The sequence below is a fragment of the Epinephelus fuscoguttatus genome, linkage group LG6 (assembly GCF_011397635.1).
Source record: "Epinephelus fuscoguttatus linkage group LG6, E.fuscoguttatus.final_Chr_v1".
NCBI classification, from domain to species: Eukaryota; Metazoa; Chordata; class Actinopteri; order Perciformes; family Serranidae; genus Epinephelus; species Epinephelus fuscoguttatus.
The window spans coordinates 13,684,749-13,699,065 of record NC_064757.1 but is presented as its reverse complement, the minus strand read 5'-3'; the positions used below and the strand labels follow the sequence as shown (position 1 = coordinate 13,699,065).

The 14,317-nt window shown below is 41.5% G+C and overlaps 1 protein-coding gene across 1 annotated transcript; it reads right to left on the bottom strand.

Moving 5' to 3' along the window:
- Window positions 1-399: 399 nt before the first annotated feature.
- ggt1a (gamma-glutamyltransferase 1a) lies at window positions 400-7,884 on the bottom strand. Its single transcript, XM_049579993.1, has 12 exons — window positions 7,728-7,884; window positions 7,490-7,620; window positions 7,319-7,402; window positions 6,713-6,905; window positions 5,037-5,197; window positions 4,696-4,845; window positions 4,106-4,242; window positions 3,659-3,846; window positions 3,398-3,525; window positions 2,818-2,930; window positions 2,605-2,718; window positions 400-959 (listed from the first exon to the last, which is right to left on the bottom strand). Exons 1-12 carry the CDS (start codon window positions 7,823-7,825, stop codon window positions 813-815), a joined length of 1,644 nt encoding a protein of 547 aa, XP_049435950.1. The 5' UTR covers window positions 7,826-7,884; the 3' UTR covers window positions 400-812.
- Window positions 7,885-14,317: the final 6,433 nt, after the last annotated feature.

Genomic DNA, 14,317 nt, shown 5'->3' with positions numbered 1-14,317 from the left:
CATTTACTGGGGACAAGCCTTCTCAAATTTAGGGGAGACCCATGGGTACACATAGAACCCATTTTCATTCAGACATCTTGAGGTGAGAGTTCAAGGGACCCCTTTCAAAATGGCCTTGCTAGTTCTTCCCTCGCCAAAATGTAGCCCAATTTTGAAGCCTTAATTAGCCCCTTTCCTAACAAGTTTGTCGACATGGTTGGTATCAATAGATGCCTTATGTTCACCTATTTCACAAGGTACCTTTGTGCTAGCTTAAAAAACAATACGCCACAGCCTCTTAAAAACAGTAATTTTGGCCTCTGATTATTGTTGCCGGGGGGGACAGTGAGAGGGCCAGCAATTGTACCAGAGGGACCATGCCCCCACCCCTTGGGGCACCACTGCCAAGACTGTTTCTTATTATTTGCCTAGTAATTCATACTTACCTGGTCATTTTTTAATATGTTGGACATTGTGTCATGCTTAGAATTATTTACTATATAAAGTAGATGATGATGATGGGTTTCCCCCAAAACATCACCAGTATCCAGTAGTGAAGATACAGGAGTCAAACTAGGTGCAACCTCTTATTTTACTTCAAAACTCAAAAATGATGCCAAAAAAGGAAAGTAATGCTGAATAATTGAGTTTGAGTAAAAGAGGTTTTGGAGTCATTTTCCATGTTTGAGTAAAAGTATTTGGCGGCTGTGTCTCCATAGCTTAAACACTGCTCGAGTCTTCAGTGCAGGCACCTTTTGTATTGTGGCTCTGTCCAAGTGTCTTTGAGGAGACTGTCCAGACTCAGAGGAGCAGGGAAGGCCCTGAAGTCGCAGTCAGTATCCTGCTGGATAGCCTCCTTTCCTGGGGTCGGACTCCGCACAGAGACGCTCTCCCTGCCGCACCACCGCTTGGACCACAGAGTCTGGAGTCGGCAGCAGCTGTGTTACATGGTTCTTCTGGACCAGACCCTCCAGAACACTCTGCCATGGTATCATCATTACACAAACACAAACATATAGAGTCTTGTGCAGAAGGTTAGGGTGTTGACAAAGGGCAATAAAGGTAATAGACTTCTTAAAGGTCTAGTGTGTAGGATTTAGTGGCATCTAGTGGTGAGGTTGCAGATTGCACCTAACTGAAACTCCTCCTGTGTGCCAAGCATGTAGGAGAACTACGGTGGCTGTCACAAAAATGCAAATGGTCCTATGAAGAGCCAGTGTTTGGTTTATCTGTTCTGGGCTACTGTAGAAACAAATAGCGAACTCTCTGAAAGAGGACCCACTCTGTATTTGGATAAAAATGGCTCATTCTAAACTTACAGAAACACAGCAATTCCATAAACACCGCTGCAAATATTGAATCTCATTTCTGCCAATATATCCCCCTAAATCCTACACACTAAACATTTAAAGGAATAGATTAAAAGGTTTTGCATCCTTCAGTGCAGTTATTAAGCATTGTGTATCATTAACATTTGTCATTGTTTTTAATGCATGCCACAAGGCTGTGGACTTACTTGAACTTGCATGAATTTGAAACTTGGTTGAGATGGTAATCTATCAAAGTAAACACTTTTTTATTTAATATTCTTGCCGTTTATTTTTAGCCATAAGCAGCATTTCCTAAAGGTTGGGTCCTAATAACGTGTTTTTTAGTGAAATATCTCAACAAACATTTGATGGATTGCCATGACATTTGGTACACACATTCAAGTCCCCCCCAGGATTAATTACAATAACACAAATGATCCCTTTACTTTTCATCTAGCGCCATCATAAGGTCTTAATTCAAACTGCTCAAACTATGGTTAATGACTTAATACCTGCAAAACAAATTCTATTCCCATCAGCCTCAGTTGTACTTAGCAAATATAAGCATGCTAACACTAAACTTAGAAGGTGAACCACATTATACCAGCATAGCATAAGCAGGTTAGTATATTAAGTTTAGCATTTAGCTTAAGCAGGTAGGCCTAAATGGAGCTGCTCACAGAGCTGTGGACCAGGAGTTCTCAAAGTTTTGACTACTGAGTGCAAATTTATGGAGCCAGCATATAGTTGAGGGATGCGCACATAAAACAAAATGTCTTTTTCATCTCACTATCACATTATACTGCCAAGTTATCCACTGAAATCACTAACCTCAGCTAACAGCACTAGCATCAATAACAGAATGTAACTCCAGTGACCTTCACGAGGAGCCACTACATGCCATGTGACCGTAGCTTTCTAGAAGTTGCCATTCCTAACCTGACTGTAGCCGAGTAGTGAATAAAATGTAAGCTATCTTAAGTGAAAGTAATGGAATGGACCGCAGATGATTAAAAACATAATGCATGCAAGTTCTTTGTTGGTGCATCTAGATGCTTGAATGCATTCTCAGAGACTAAAGGCAAATAAATAAGTGTTATCATAATCCCAAGTTTCAAGTCTTCACAAGCTGATTTTCACACTGACCCTAATTTAGATAAATGAAGTATTGCCTGTGGGTAGAAAATCCATCAAAAAACACACAGTATGCTTTATAAAATACTGTATGTTTGTAGTCTAATGAGTATGTATCATATCATATCATAAATCTCATATGTTGTATCGTAAGCATCGTAAGTCTCCATGTGTGACTCACCTTTTCAAAGCCCTGCTCCACTACTGTCATATTTGGGTTGAGCTGATTGTGAACTCGTGGCTCTGTCACAGCTTTCTTTAGGTCATAGTTGAAAAACAAGGAGTTCAGGATGACCTGGTTCAGCCAGAGAAAAAGGACAGACTTGAAGTTTTAAAGAACTGACTGTGTGTGTCTGCAGGGCAGAGGTGATGCATGTGAATGAGTCAGACTCACTAAGGCAGTGGCTGTGGTGATTTTTGTGCCCCCGGATGCTCCTACAACCATTTTCACTCTGTTTTCTTTGTCAAAGATGATAGTGGGACACATGGAAGACAGCGGCCTTTTGCCTGCAACAGATAAACAGAATGTGGCTACGACTGCTTAATAGACAACTGTTTACTTTTTACCTTGGGGTTTAATGGACCACACGCCACATTTTAACAGCTAAAAACTGCCACATTAATTTGACACTTATTTAAAATGACTGTAAACAAACCAAAGAACAGCAGTGAGCCACAGTGGGAGGTTTGCAATTAGCTTATTGCTTTGAAATGGAGCAGAATGATGCTGCTTGGGGAGTTAAAGCTATCAGAGTTCCTGACAATGACTAATGCAGGAACAAGTGAAAGGCTGGTGAAAGCATCACCTCTGCATCCTCCTCATTACAGAAAGGGTCATCCTCTTTGAGATAGTGGAAACAGGTGACTTAATTTAGAAATACACTGCTATCCATCAACACAGATGTGTGTCGAAAAGTCATAACCCAAACTAGGGGTTGTAGTAATACAAGTGTGATGACTCAGGCCAGCCACACCTGGTTGGATGAAATTGTTTGGTGAAGGAGGGATTCCAAACCCATTGGTCATGTACGGAGAGCTGAAGTCGTCCATTTCATCATTGAAAATGATTCCGGTTGATCGAGACATGACTTTGGAACCAAAGCTGGGGAAATAAAACAGCTTTTTAATGAGTGATTGATACAAAGTCACAAAGTTATAAACATCAAAACTGTTTGTCACAAAATGCATTTTATTGTGACAAAAAGTCTATATTTTCTGGAAGCTTGACTTCTTACTATAGATTAATGGTACTGGTGGCCGCCACAGCACTTCCATCCTCAGCTATGACCGACAGGTGAGCCGTCCCGTGGTTGTCTGGGACAAAATAGTCTGGCTCGTAGTAGCTGTCCGGGTGAGTGGTGTCGTCTGTAATTTTACTCCTTATGCCATCAGCAAAGTAGTCTGAGGTCATGTTTAGGATGAGCTGAGGAGAACAAAACAAGTCAGTCGCAGAGCAGAAGTTCCTCTCATAAACAATAGCAGAACACTTGTTCTGGCCTCTGGCCTGGTACAGAAGTTACTGTCTTAATAAATGTACATGCTGCACACTTCACACCCAATCTATTCCTATAGAACTGCACAGTGTCCAGCAGGAGACGGCTGTGATCGCACTGAGTACAGCGAAGCTAGAAATGCCCCAAAATAAAGGTCTGACATGTAATATTCATAACATGAAAGCTTACATCGGTAATATTGAGATAACGTGGGTCCCCGAGTCTGCTCCTCTTGGCATAAGCAAAACGAAAAGCCTCTACGATTCGATGGTATGTCAGAGTCTTTTTCTCTGCTGTAGAGACACTTGTGTCTGAAAAGTTGTAGCCTGCAAAATATCCACAGGAAAACATGTCTGCAGTACATGAAGAATCACATTTTCTCGTCCTAATCAGGTAATGAGTCTTCTCCATCATCGAGCTAAAAACCCATTTCAGACGGTGGCAGGTCATTAAGCTGTGAACCCTCAGTTCAAATCATAACACAGATCCCTTTCAGCTATATGAATCTGGGACTATGTTCCTGCAGATTCATATATGAACACATTAAATCTTATCTCATTTGAAATTAATGATGCCACTTTTTATTTAAAGCATGACTAAAGATTCTCTGCCTGAACAGATGGAGTGTTGACGGTGAATTAAATTTGGCAAGCAGAACTGAGTCGCAGCTCTGTTTTCTGCTTCCAAAACAGGCAGAGAAAACATTCCAGGGACGACCTGGGGAAACCTGACATCCTTTCTTCTACATGGCTGCACAAGCACTTGGCCAGGCTCCTCACCATCCACTATGTTGAGTATGAGTGCCAGCACAGGGCCACTGGAGGGTGCGTCTGGGACATGCATGGTGTATTCTCCCACGTTCAGCTTCAGAGGGTTCTCGTTCAATACAGGCTGGTACTCCAACAAATCATCCAGGGTGATGATGCCACCTGGAACAAGCACAGAAGTGCCAGAGTGAATTTCAGATGAGGAATAAGGTCAGATTTAAAAATTGCCAAGAATTTAGGTATTTCCTTCAAGCCTTATACACTTAGAACAAAATTGCTCATTACAGAACTGAAACTATTTATAAACCTTTATATCTCTAAGGACAACAATGAACAAGAAAACCACATAAGACCTGCCGCCTGGATGTCCTCGACGATGCTCCGTGCCATTGACCCATTATAAAACACATCAGGCCCCTCTTCTGCTATTCTTTGGTACGTGTCGGCCAGCTTTGGAAATTTAACGATATCGTTTTCCTTCAGTATGTTTTTTTGAGAGTCACAAAACACCTCACTGGAAGATGATAAAAGAGAAGGAAGAAAAACAATTCAAACTGTAGTGTTTAGGTCCTATGAAACTCATGAAAACAGACTAATTCTACACATAGTGTGGCTTTAAAAGAAAAGTTGCGCATTTTAGAAACTACGCTCAATAGTTCTCTTGCAGAGACTTAGATGAGAGGATTGATTCATGTCTGTCCATTAAACATGAAGCTACTATGAATGTATTAGGTTGTGGATACAGCATCACCAGTCAACCACCAGTTGGAGCAGGAAGAGAAACACAATATTGCATGTGCAGTTGGTTTGCACAATGCAAAGGAAACTGCTAAGCAATAAAACCTTTTTGGCTTAATTGTCATTCCAATAAATAACCTATAAATGTATATAAATGATAAATAATCCCAATCTAGAGTCATCCTCCATCTATAGAAGCCATAGCAAGGAGAGGTTTAGCCTAGCATAGCATAAAGACTGCAAACAGGGAAACGGCTAGCTTGCTTCTGTCTAAAGTAAAATTAAAATATGCATCTACCAGCACTTCTAAAACACAAGAAGGCTCAATCCAAATACACCCTTTACCTCTACCAATTTGCCCTTACCACTGTTTTGTGCGTTCACGTCGAGGGTTACCTAGTTTTTGTTGTTGTTGTTGCGACAGAGGGGTGGAGTGAAGTTTACGGGTTACGTGGCCCTCCAAAACGAAGGTTTTTCAGGGGCACACTTCAAACCAGGTGTTATTATCGGCAAGATGCCTGCACAAGCAACAAAAAACTCTACGAATGTATTTCCTGCTTAATGAAGGTTTAAAAATAACCATCAGATTATTTTAGTTTAATGTTGTTTGAATGTATTACGGCCCTTTTCTTTATAACAAGCATGACATAAAAATTGCAAGTACAGTAGTATGCCGACGTCTCTGGAGCTAGCCTGCTAATACCATTATTGCCAAAGTCATGGCTGATTACTTAAACACTGTCATATCAGGTCTTGAAAGGTTGTCCCATTTCACAGGGTAAGATTTCAACCACTGCCCCTTGTAACTCTGTTCTGAGGGGCAAAGTAGCTCTGGAAAATGAAGGGTAGGGATAAAAATAAGTAATGCGATTTGGTCAAATTGAGACTTGGAAGTGCTGATAAATAGTTTTAGCACATAGAAAGTTCAATCAACTTTAGTGTATTTTTGCATAGATAGGTAAAAAATGTTGGACAAAGAGATGACCAAAGAAGGATTTTTGCCATTGAGCTGGCTGTCTTCAGTCTTTATGCTAAGCTAAGCTAAGCTAACATTTCCTGGCTTTCGCTCAATATTGACCTGAGAGTGGTATCAATCTTCTCATCAAACTCTTGGCAAGAAAGAGAAGAAGTGTATTTCCCAAAATATCAAACTATTCCTATTAAGTCTTCAGCACAAAGTATTGTACTATATTCAAGCCATATCATTATAAAAAGCAGCAGAGTAAGTGAGGCCACTGTTGCCAGTGTTAAGCTCAGCTGGTATTTACTGCCTTTATGTCCTTATCCTCACCACATGTTGGCGTCTCCTTGAATGGAATCTTTGCTCTTGAAGATGGCATGAGCCAAAGCTTTTCCTATAGGAAAGCCGTCTCGAGCCAAGGCAATGCTGGGCTCAAACAGGTCCTTCCATGGCAGCCTGCCATGCCTCTTGTGTGCCATCTCGTACCCGCGGATCTCCCCAGGAATGGCTATGGACAATCCACCTGTTTTGTAGAAACAGCAGTACCACTGTTTTGAATTTCATAAGCTCAATTTTTCTGCCCACTGTCTGACTGGAGGAACAGCATACTGAGAGACGATAGAACATATCTATAGATACACTGTGCTCAACATACAGATTCAGAAGGCTATTTCATTTTTATGTAACCAGCAGCAGGACCAAGGGAAGATACAGCAAGGTTGTGAAGGATGACGGAACATTCAAGCGGTGCTGGATGGATAGATTTGAGACTAGAATATTTATCCTCACTAAATCTAACTCTAGCTCTGATACAACATTAGAGTCAAGTTACAATAGCTGCAACAGCTTTACAGAGCACAATAGTGAGATCGGCACTGCACTTTCTCTCCCCTGTGCCTGGATAATACTCCAGCATCTCGAGGCTAGTACCTGTACGAGAGAGCTTGGTGTTGTTGCCAAACATGTCTTCGGTGGCATTCATGGGCGCCGTCTCCCTCGCATCGATGGTTTCCACCTTCCCTGTCGAGCAGATGAGGACACATTGCTGATTGTGTTTTTGCTCAGTTAAATTTTACTGAGAGGGTGTAACTATTGATGCAGACTCACCTGTGGAGGCGTCATAGATGACAAAGAAGAGCCCTCCTCCGATGCCCATGCTGTGAGCGTTCAAAAGACCGACACACAGCAAGGCAGCGATAGAGGCGTCCACAGCCGAACCATTTTTCTTCAGAATGTCCCTGAAAACAAAGAATACACTTAGTAGAAGCTGGCACTCACTTATGCACAGCATAGCCATATGTCACATTCTGAAAACAAAAGTCTGACAGTATCAGAGCTTTCTTACCTCCCCACTTCTGAACACTTTCCAGCATCAGCAGCCACAGCAGCCTTTGAGTAGAAGTAGTCCGAGGGGGGAGGCGGGTTTTTCTTCCCCAAGCCCATGAACACCCCAAGGAACAGGCTCACTGCAGCTACCAGAAGGACCACCAGACCAGCAATCAGGGACTTCCCAACCATTTTCCTGCCCAGGAAAATCAACATACCTCATAGTCAGAATCCTTCAGCTCAGAAACAAGTGTCCTCTCCCCCAGACATCACCTTTCATTTTCAGAGTGGTATCCAAACCTTTCCATGAATAACAATGTGGAAAAAGGCATATCATATTATATAGAGCAGGAGGTTCACTTACCTTTAGTGTAGTGCATAGACTGATGACAAGTGTTGGACAAAAAGAGAGAAGAAGGGAACTCGGCTGGCTCTGAGAGCATGTCAGCCATAATGACAAGGTATTTACTGTGACCATATTCAGTCATTGTCGGTGGAGTGTAACATGTCATCATTGGTTTTCAGAAGGATATTCCAGGTAGGAGGTTCAACAAACTCTGAGTCTAACCCTGAACTCTGAGTTGATTTACCCTGAGATGGGAAACTCTGAGTTACCGGTTCCAGAACAGCTGATTTGAGTTAGTTCAGTTCACTCTGACTTAAGCTGACAATAAAAAGCCGTCATCAGTGGAGCTCCGACTCCACGATTCACCATGGCAACAGGTAAATAAAAGATAGCGCCTCCATTTTAATCCAGTGGATGTAGAGATATTAATGCATGTGTAGCAGACGGTGCACGTTTATCTTTAAAAAGAGAGCCTGAGTCAGAGCGAGGAAAGTGTAAATAAGTTAACCATAAAGTTAATAAAAAAGTTTATTCATCATTTATCAGACTTACATTTCCTTAATGAAGATAAAGTGGTGGAATATGACTGTGTATCAGGCTGTAGATACATTACATTATATTAATAATATATAATAATATACAGTACAGGCCAAAAGTTTGGACACACCTTCTCATTCAATGCGTTTTCTTTATTTTCATGACTATTTACATTGTAGATTCTCACTGAAGGCATCAAAACTATGAATTAACACATGTGGAGTTATGTACTTAACAAAAAAAGGTGAAATAACTGAAAACATGTTTTATATTCTAGTTTCTTCAAAATAGCCACCCTTTGCTTTGATTACTGCTTTGCACACTCTTGGCATTCTCTCCATGAGCTTCAAGAGGTAGTCACCTGAAATGGTTTCCACTTCACAGGTGTGCCTTATCAGGGTTAATTAGTGGAATTTCTTGCTTTATCAATGGGGTTGGGACCATCAGTTGTGTTGTGCAGAAGTCAGGTTAATATACAGCCGACAGCCCTATTGGACAACTGTTAAAATTCATATTATGGCAAGAACCAATCAGCTAACTAAAGAAAAACGAGTGGCCATCATTACTTTAAGAAATGAAGGTCAGTCAGTCCGGAAAATTGCAAAAACTTTTAAATGTGTCCCCAAGTGGAGTCGCAAAAACCATCAAGCGCTACAACGAAACTGGCACACATGAGGACCGACCCAGGAAAGGAAGACCAAGAGTCACCTCTGCTTCTGAGGATAAGTTCATCCGAGTCACCAGCCTCAGAAATCGCAAGTTAACAGTAGCTCAGATCAGAGACCAGATGAATGCCACACAGAGTTCTAGCAGCAGACCCATCTCTAGAACAACTGTTAAGAGGAGACTGCGCGAATCAGGCCTTCATGGTCAAATAGCTGCTAGGAAACCACTGCTAAGGAGAGGTAACAAGCAGAAGAGATTTGTTTGGGCCAAGAAACACAAGGAATGGACATTAGACCAGTGGAAATCTGTGCTTTGGTCTGATGAGTCCAAATTTGAGATCTTTGGTTCCAACCGCCGTGTCTTTGTGAGATGCAGAAAAGGTGAACGGATGGATTCCACATGCCTGGTTCCCACTGTGAAGCATGGAGGAGGAGGTGTGATGGTGTGGGGGTGTTTTGCTGGTGACACTGTTGGGGATTTATTCAAAATTGAAGGCACACTGAACCAGCATGGCTACCACAGCATCCTGCAGCGACATGCCATCCCATCCGGTTTGCGTTTAGTTGGACGATCATTTATTTTTCAACAGGACAATGACCCCAAACACACCTCCAGGCTGTGTAAGGGCTATTTGACCAAGAAGGAGAGTGATGGAGTGCTGCGACAGATGACCTGGCCTCCACAGTCACCGGACCTGAACCCAATCGAGATGGTTTGGGGTGAGCTGGACCGCAGAGTGAAGGCAAAGGGGCCAACAAGTGCTAAACACCTCTGGGAACTCCTTCAAGACTGTTGGAAAACCATTTCAGGTGACTACCTCTTGAAGCTCATCGAGAGAATGCCAAGAGTGTGCAAAGCAGTAATCAGAGCAAAGGGTGGCTATTTTGAAGAAACTAGAATATAAAACATGTTTTCAGTTATTTCACCTTTTTTTGTTAAGTACATAACTCCACATGTGTTCATTCATAGTTTTGATGCCTTCAGTGAGAATCTACAATGTAAATAGTCATGAAAATAAAGAAAATGCATTGAACGAGGAGGTGTGTCCAAACTTTTGGCCTGTACTGTATAATATATATTTGGAGGCAGAAGATTTAAAACATATAGGCTATGCTATAGATCAAAGACATAAAGACATGACTGTAAACTCACAGTCTGACCCAATAATAATGTTTGGTGATTTGCACTTGAAAAGACGTTGAGGATAAAATACAGTAGATTTTAAAATGTTGCACATCTATTTGTGTCTTGACTCAGCAGCATTCAGTGACTTTATTTCAGCCACAAATGTAGTAAATTTGAAGACACTGAAATGCTGTACCATTGCTCACTCAGAAATATTAACATATAATCCCCAATATTAGGCTATAGAAATTATGTTCCATCAGTGCGACCAATGACATCAGTGATAGAGATCATTAGTCATTGATACTACGTGTCTAAAGCTTCATACCGATTTTTAAAATTTAAATAATTAGACCTACACCTTATGTGCAATAAACATTTGGGAGCTGCTCTAACAGACTGACAGTCTGATCCTTGTGCACAGTGTTATAAAAAATAATTAATATAAAAAGGACAGAGGTTAGATTCTGAGCAGTGAATTCTCGCTGTATAATATTTGAATGTAAAGACAAAAACCGATGTCCAAAGAAATGATTGATGTGCATAAATTCAGTAACTTAAGACAGTCCTGAGTAACAAACTAATATCCAGACACGGACTGAATGAATGAGGAAATGAAACAGCGTGTAAGAGGGAGGAGACAGAGAAAAACTCAGGGTTTATTGAAGAAAACCTGCCGTCGAGCGGGTTATGTTCACAGAGTCTGTTACCATGGTGACTGACTCAGAGTTTCAGTTACCTCTCTTTCTGGAATGGATAACTCAGAGTTTCCCTCATCTCAGGGTTAACCTACTCTGAGTTTTCAAATAACCCGCTTTCTGGAATACCCCTCAGATGTCACACTGGATAATGAGCATGTGCTTCAGTTGTATGTGTTTTTGAATGTGACAGACAGAAAAATAGACACATGGAGTGAGAAATGTGTACATAGTGGAAGATGGAGGTGGGAGGCCTGGATTGATTACTGAAGTGGCCTACCAGGCACTAGTGTCAGGGGGCCCTCTTTCCTTCACTTGCAAAATGTAGCTCAAATTAACATTGACCAGAAAAAGACTCAAAGGGACCACAAAGAGACACAAAAAGACTGCTAAGAGATGCAAAGGAACTGCAAAGAGACATAAAACAACCAAAAAAGACACAAAATTACCTCAAAGAGACTTAAACAACTACAAAAAGACAAAAAAACTACCACAAGGAGACAAAAAATGATAACAAAAAAAATTAAATTACCTCAAAGAGACACAAAACTAATACAAGGAGACATGTTATGACTACAAAGAGACACAAAACCACCACGAAGTCTGTGTGTCTTGCTCCTATGTAGGAGAGGTGGTGGGGCCCTTTGCATGTCTATGCCCAGTGGCCTACTGTCTCATAATCCACCCATGGTGGGAGGGCAAAGATCATGAAAGCTTACCTCTGTAACTACTGTATGTTTTAGCACTTGGGAACATTATCAAAGAAGCAATACGATTTGGAATTCTTGCACATTCAGTTCTTCACAAAAATCTGAGTGATTTAATCGACTATTTTTTTTAAACGAGGCGTCGCTTTTTCAAATGATGGATGCCTCCATTTCCTCACTCTGGAGTGACACTCTTGAGTTTGTCTTTCTAGTCCTCTATAACCTTCCATTTCACCCTGATACCAATCTGGCGGGCCTGCCAAAGTGAATGTGAGAGTGATCTGTTTACAGATGCAGGCAGCATTCATCCCTGACTCATGGCCCTGTGTGATTGGCTCAGCCGGCAGCGTTGCCATGCTCAGGAGCCGTGTCACAGTCTATTTGGCTTATTCTGCGGGTATCCTCGGAGCGATTGAGATGCCTGAGCCTTTCGCCCAGGAGCGCAGGTGCAAGCCGGCGGCGTCGGTGACGGGAGCTTCTCAGCAGCAAATACCCTTCTGTGGTACCTCAGCTAATCCAGCGTGCACTCCTGTTGCTGGGCCACACTGATAAAGCACTGTCAAAGGAGCCTGTGGGCTGCTGCTGCAGCTGTGATTGTGTCTAAATCGAATCACTACTATCCTGTTCTGGATCTCCCAGGTTCAGAGCCGCCCCAAGGACGGGAGTTTATTGAATGGACAGAGCTGATTTATAGCGGAAGACGACAATTACATATCTGTTTGTCGCAGATCTCGAAAGCCTTCCTTCAGCCTTTGTGCACAAGTCACTGTCACTGCACGGGCTTTGTTTTATGAAATATCAGCTGGAGCTTGTTCATATTTTTATCCCTCAGCTGGAGGCATATAGGTTTCATTTTGACTCTGCTAGGAGGGATACAGTCCTATCCACCAGGTCTCCCTCCAATTGTTTTCACGCAATAAAGGGGAAGGCTTGTCTGTGCCCATATACGCAGCAGCAAATCAAATCACGCAGTGCTGTTGTTCCTTGGTGACAGGTGGAAAGCAGCCTGCAGAAACACTTATAGCACAGAGATGGCCACAATGGGAGAGGAGGTGATGTCATGTGTTTTTATGGATGGCTGCAGTCCTTTAATGATAGGGAGTCATTGATGGACTCTGTTGTGTTTGCTGCAACTACAAGTTGGAAATGTAGCTTCTTTTCTCTCTCTAATTGGAAGGAGAAAACAGATCAGTACATGTCTTCTATCCCAGAGGTTCCCAAAACTTGTTTTGCTTGTGACCCCTTTCAGTGAACATTGTACATGCATTCATAATCAGATCATAATTTTTTGGAAAAATGTTTTTTTAAAGGTATTTTTTGGGCTCTGTTATGTGCTAGTCAAGAGCTGACAGTAAACGAAGGAGAGGGATGCAACAAAGTTCCCTGACTAGGCTCGAATCAATGATGTTGCAGTTCATGCAGGGGTGCCCCAAAAAAATTTTGGAAAGCGATGGCCAGATGGAGCCGCTAAAAATCTTGCGGTAGTACACCAAAACTAAAAGCCGTAACTGAATTTCAAGAATTCAGCTGTGTTGTTGAAGTATGTCAATATGGAGAGTTAAGGAATCGCTCACCGATAACTATACTTTGGTTTCTTATTTTACAGTTAATATTAGTCTTCTAATTATCTGATGAGCCAGTTGTTCACTTGCCAAAATTTTGCATACATTTTGAGCATTATTTAAGCCTCCTCCCGACAAGCTATGCAGATATGGTTGCTACCAATGGATGCATTAGGTTTTCTAGCTTCACAAGATACCACTACCTTTGCACCACTGAGTTCATGGTCAGGGATTTAACAACTAAAGCACAGTATGGGGGCACTCCAATATAATGAATGTTTTGCTGCTTGAAAATTAGCCACCTGACTAACCTTGGCACAACAAAATAAAAAATAAAATAAAATACATCAACTTATTGTAAGAAGCACAAATATGTAAAATTATCCAGTAGTTAAAGGTAAAATAGCAAAGTATAGAAGAACATATAAGTGAAGCATGAAAGTGTTTTTTTCTTTCCTGTCCTGCAAAATGAATATTCTAAAGTTGGGGGACTCTAGAGAGACATATTTTGAAAAGAAAAGTCAAAACTGAAAGTGCAGATATTCTGACCTGAGTCCCTGGTTTGGGTCAAGCTCCAAAGGGCTGGATCATACAGTTCCCATAATGCAACTCAGTAGTGTCTTTCATAAAACCCTCCCTGCTTCCCAAGTGTCCACATTCTTCAAACCTGACACCCCCAGTTTGTGATGCAGGTTTATTGTTTAAAAGCTTGAGTCTCAAGCCTAAGATAACTCTGATGGATAAGGAGGAGGGTGTTTTTTTCTGTGTTTTTATTACAAACTGAGTCATGCTCCCTGTGATGCTTGAAGGGGAATTCTACCTTAATTAAAAATTCTAATATGTTACTTCCATGGCCAAGGACAGTTCAATAACTATTTGTGAACATGAGCAACTCTCTCTCAAAGCCAGAAAACAAAGAAGTAAGTCTCAAAATTGTGATGTCATCAGGTATAAAGACTGGAGTGCTC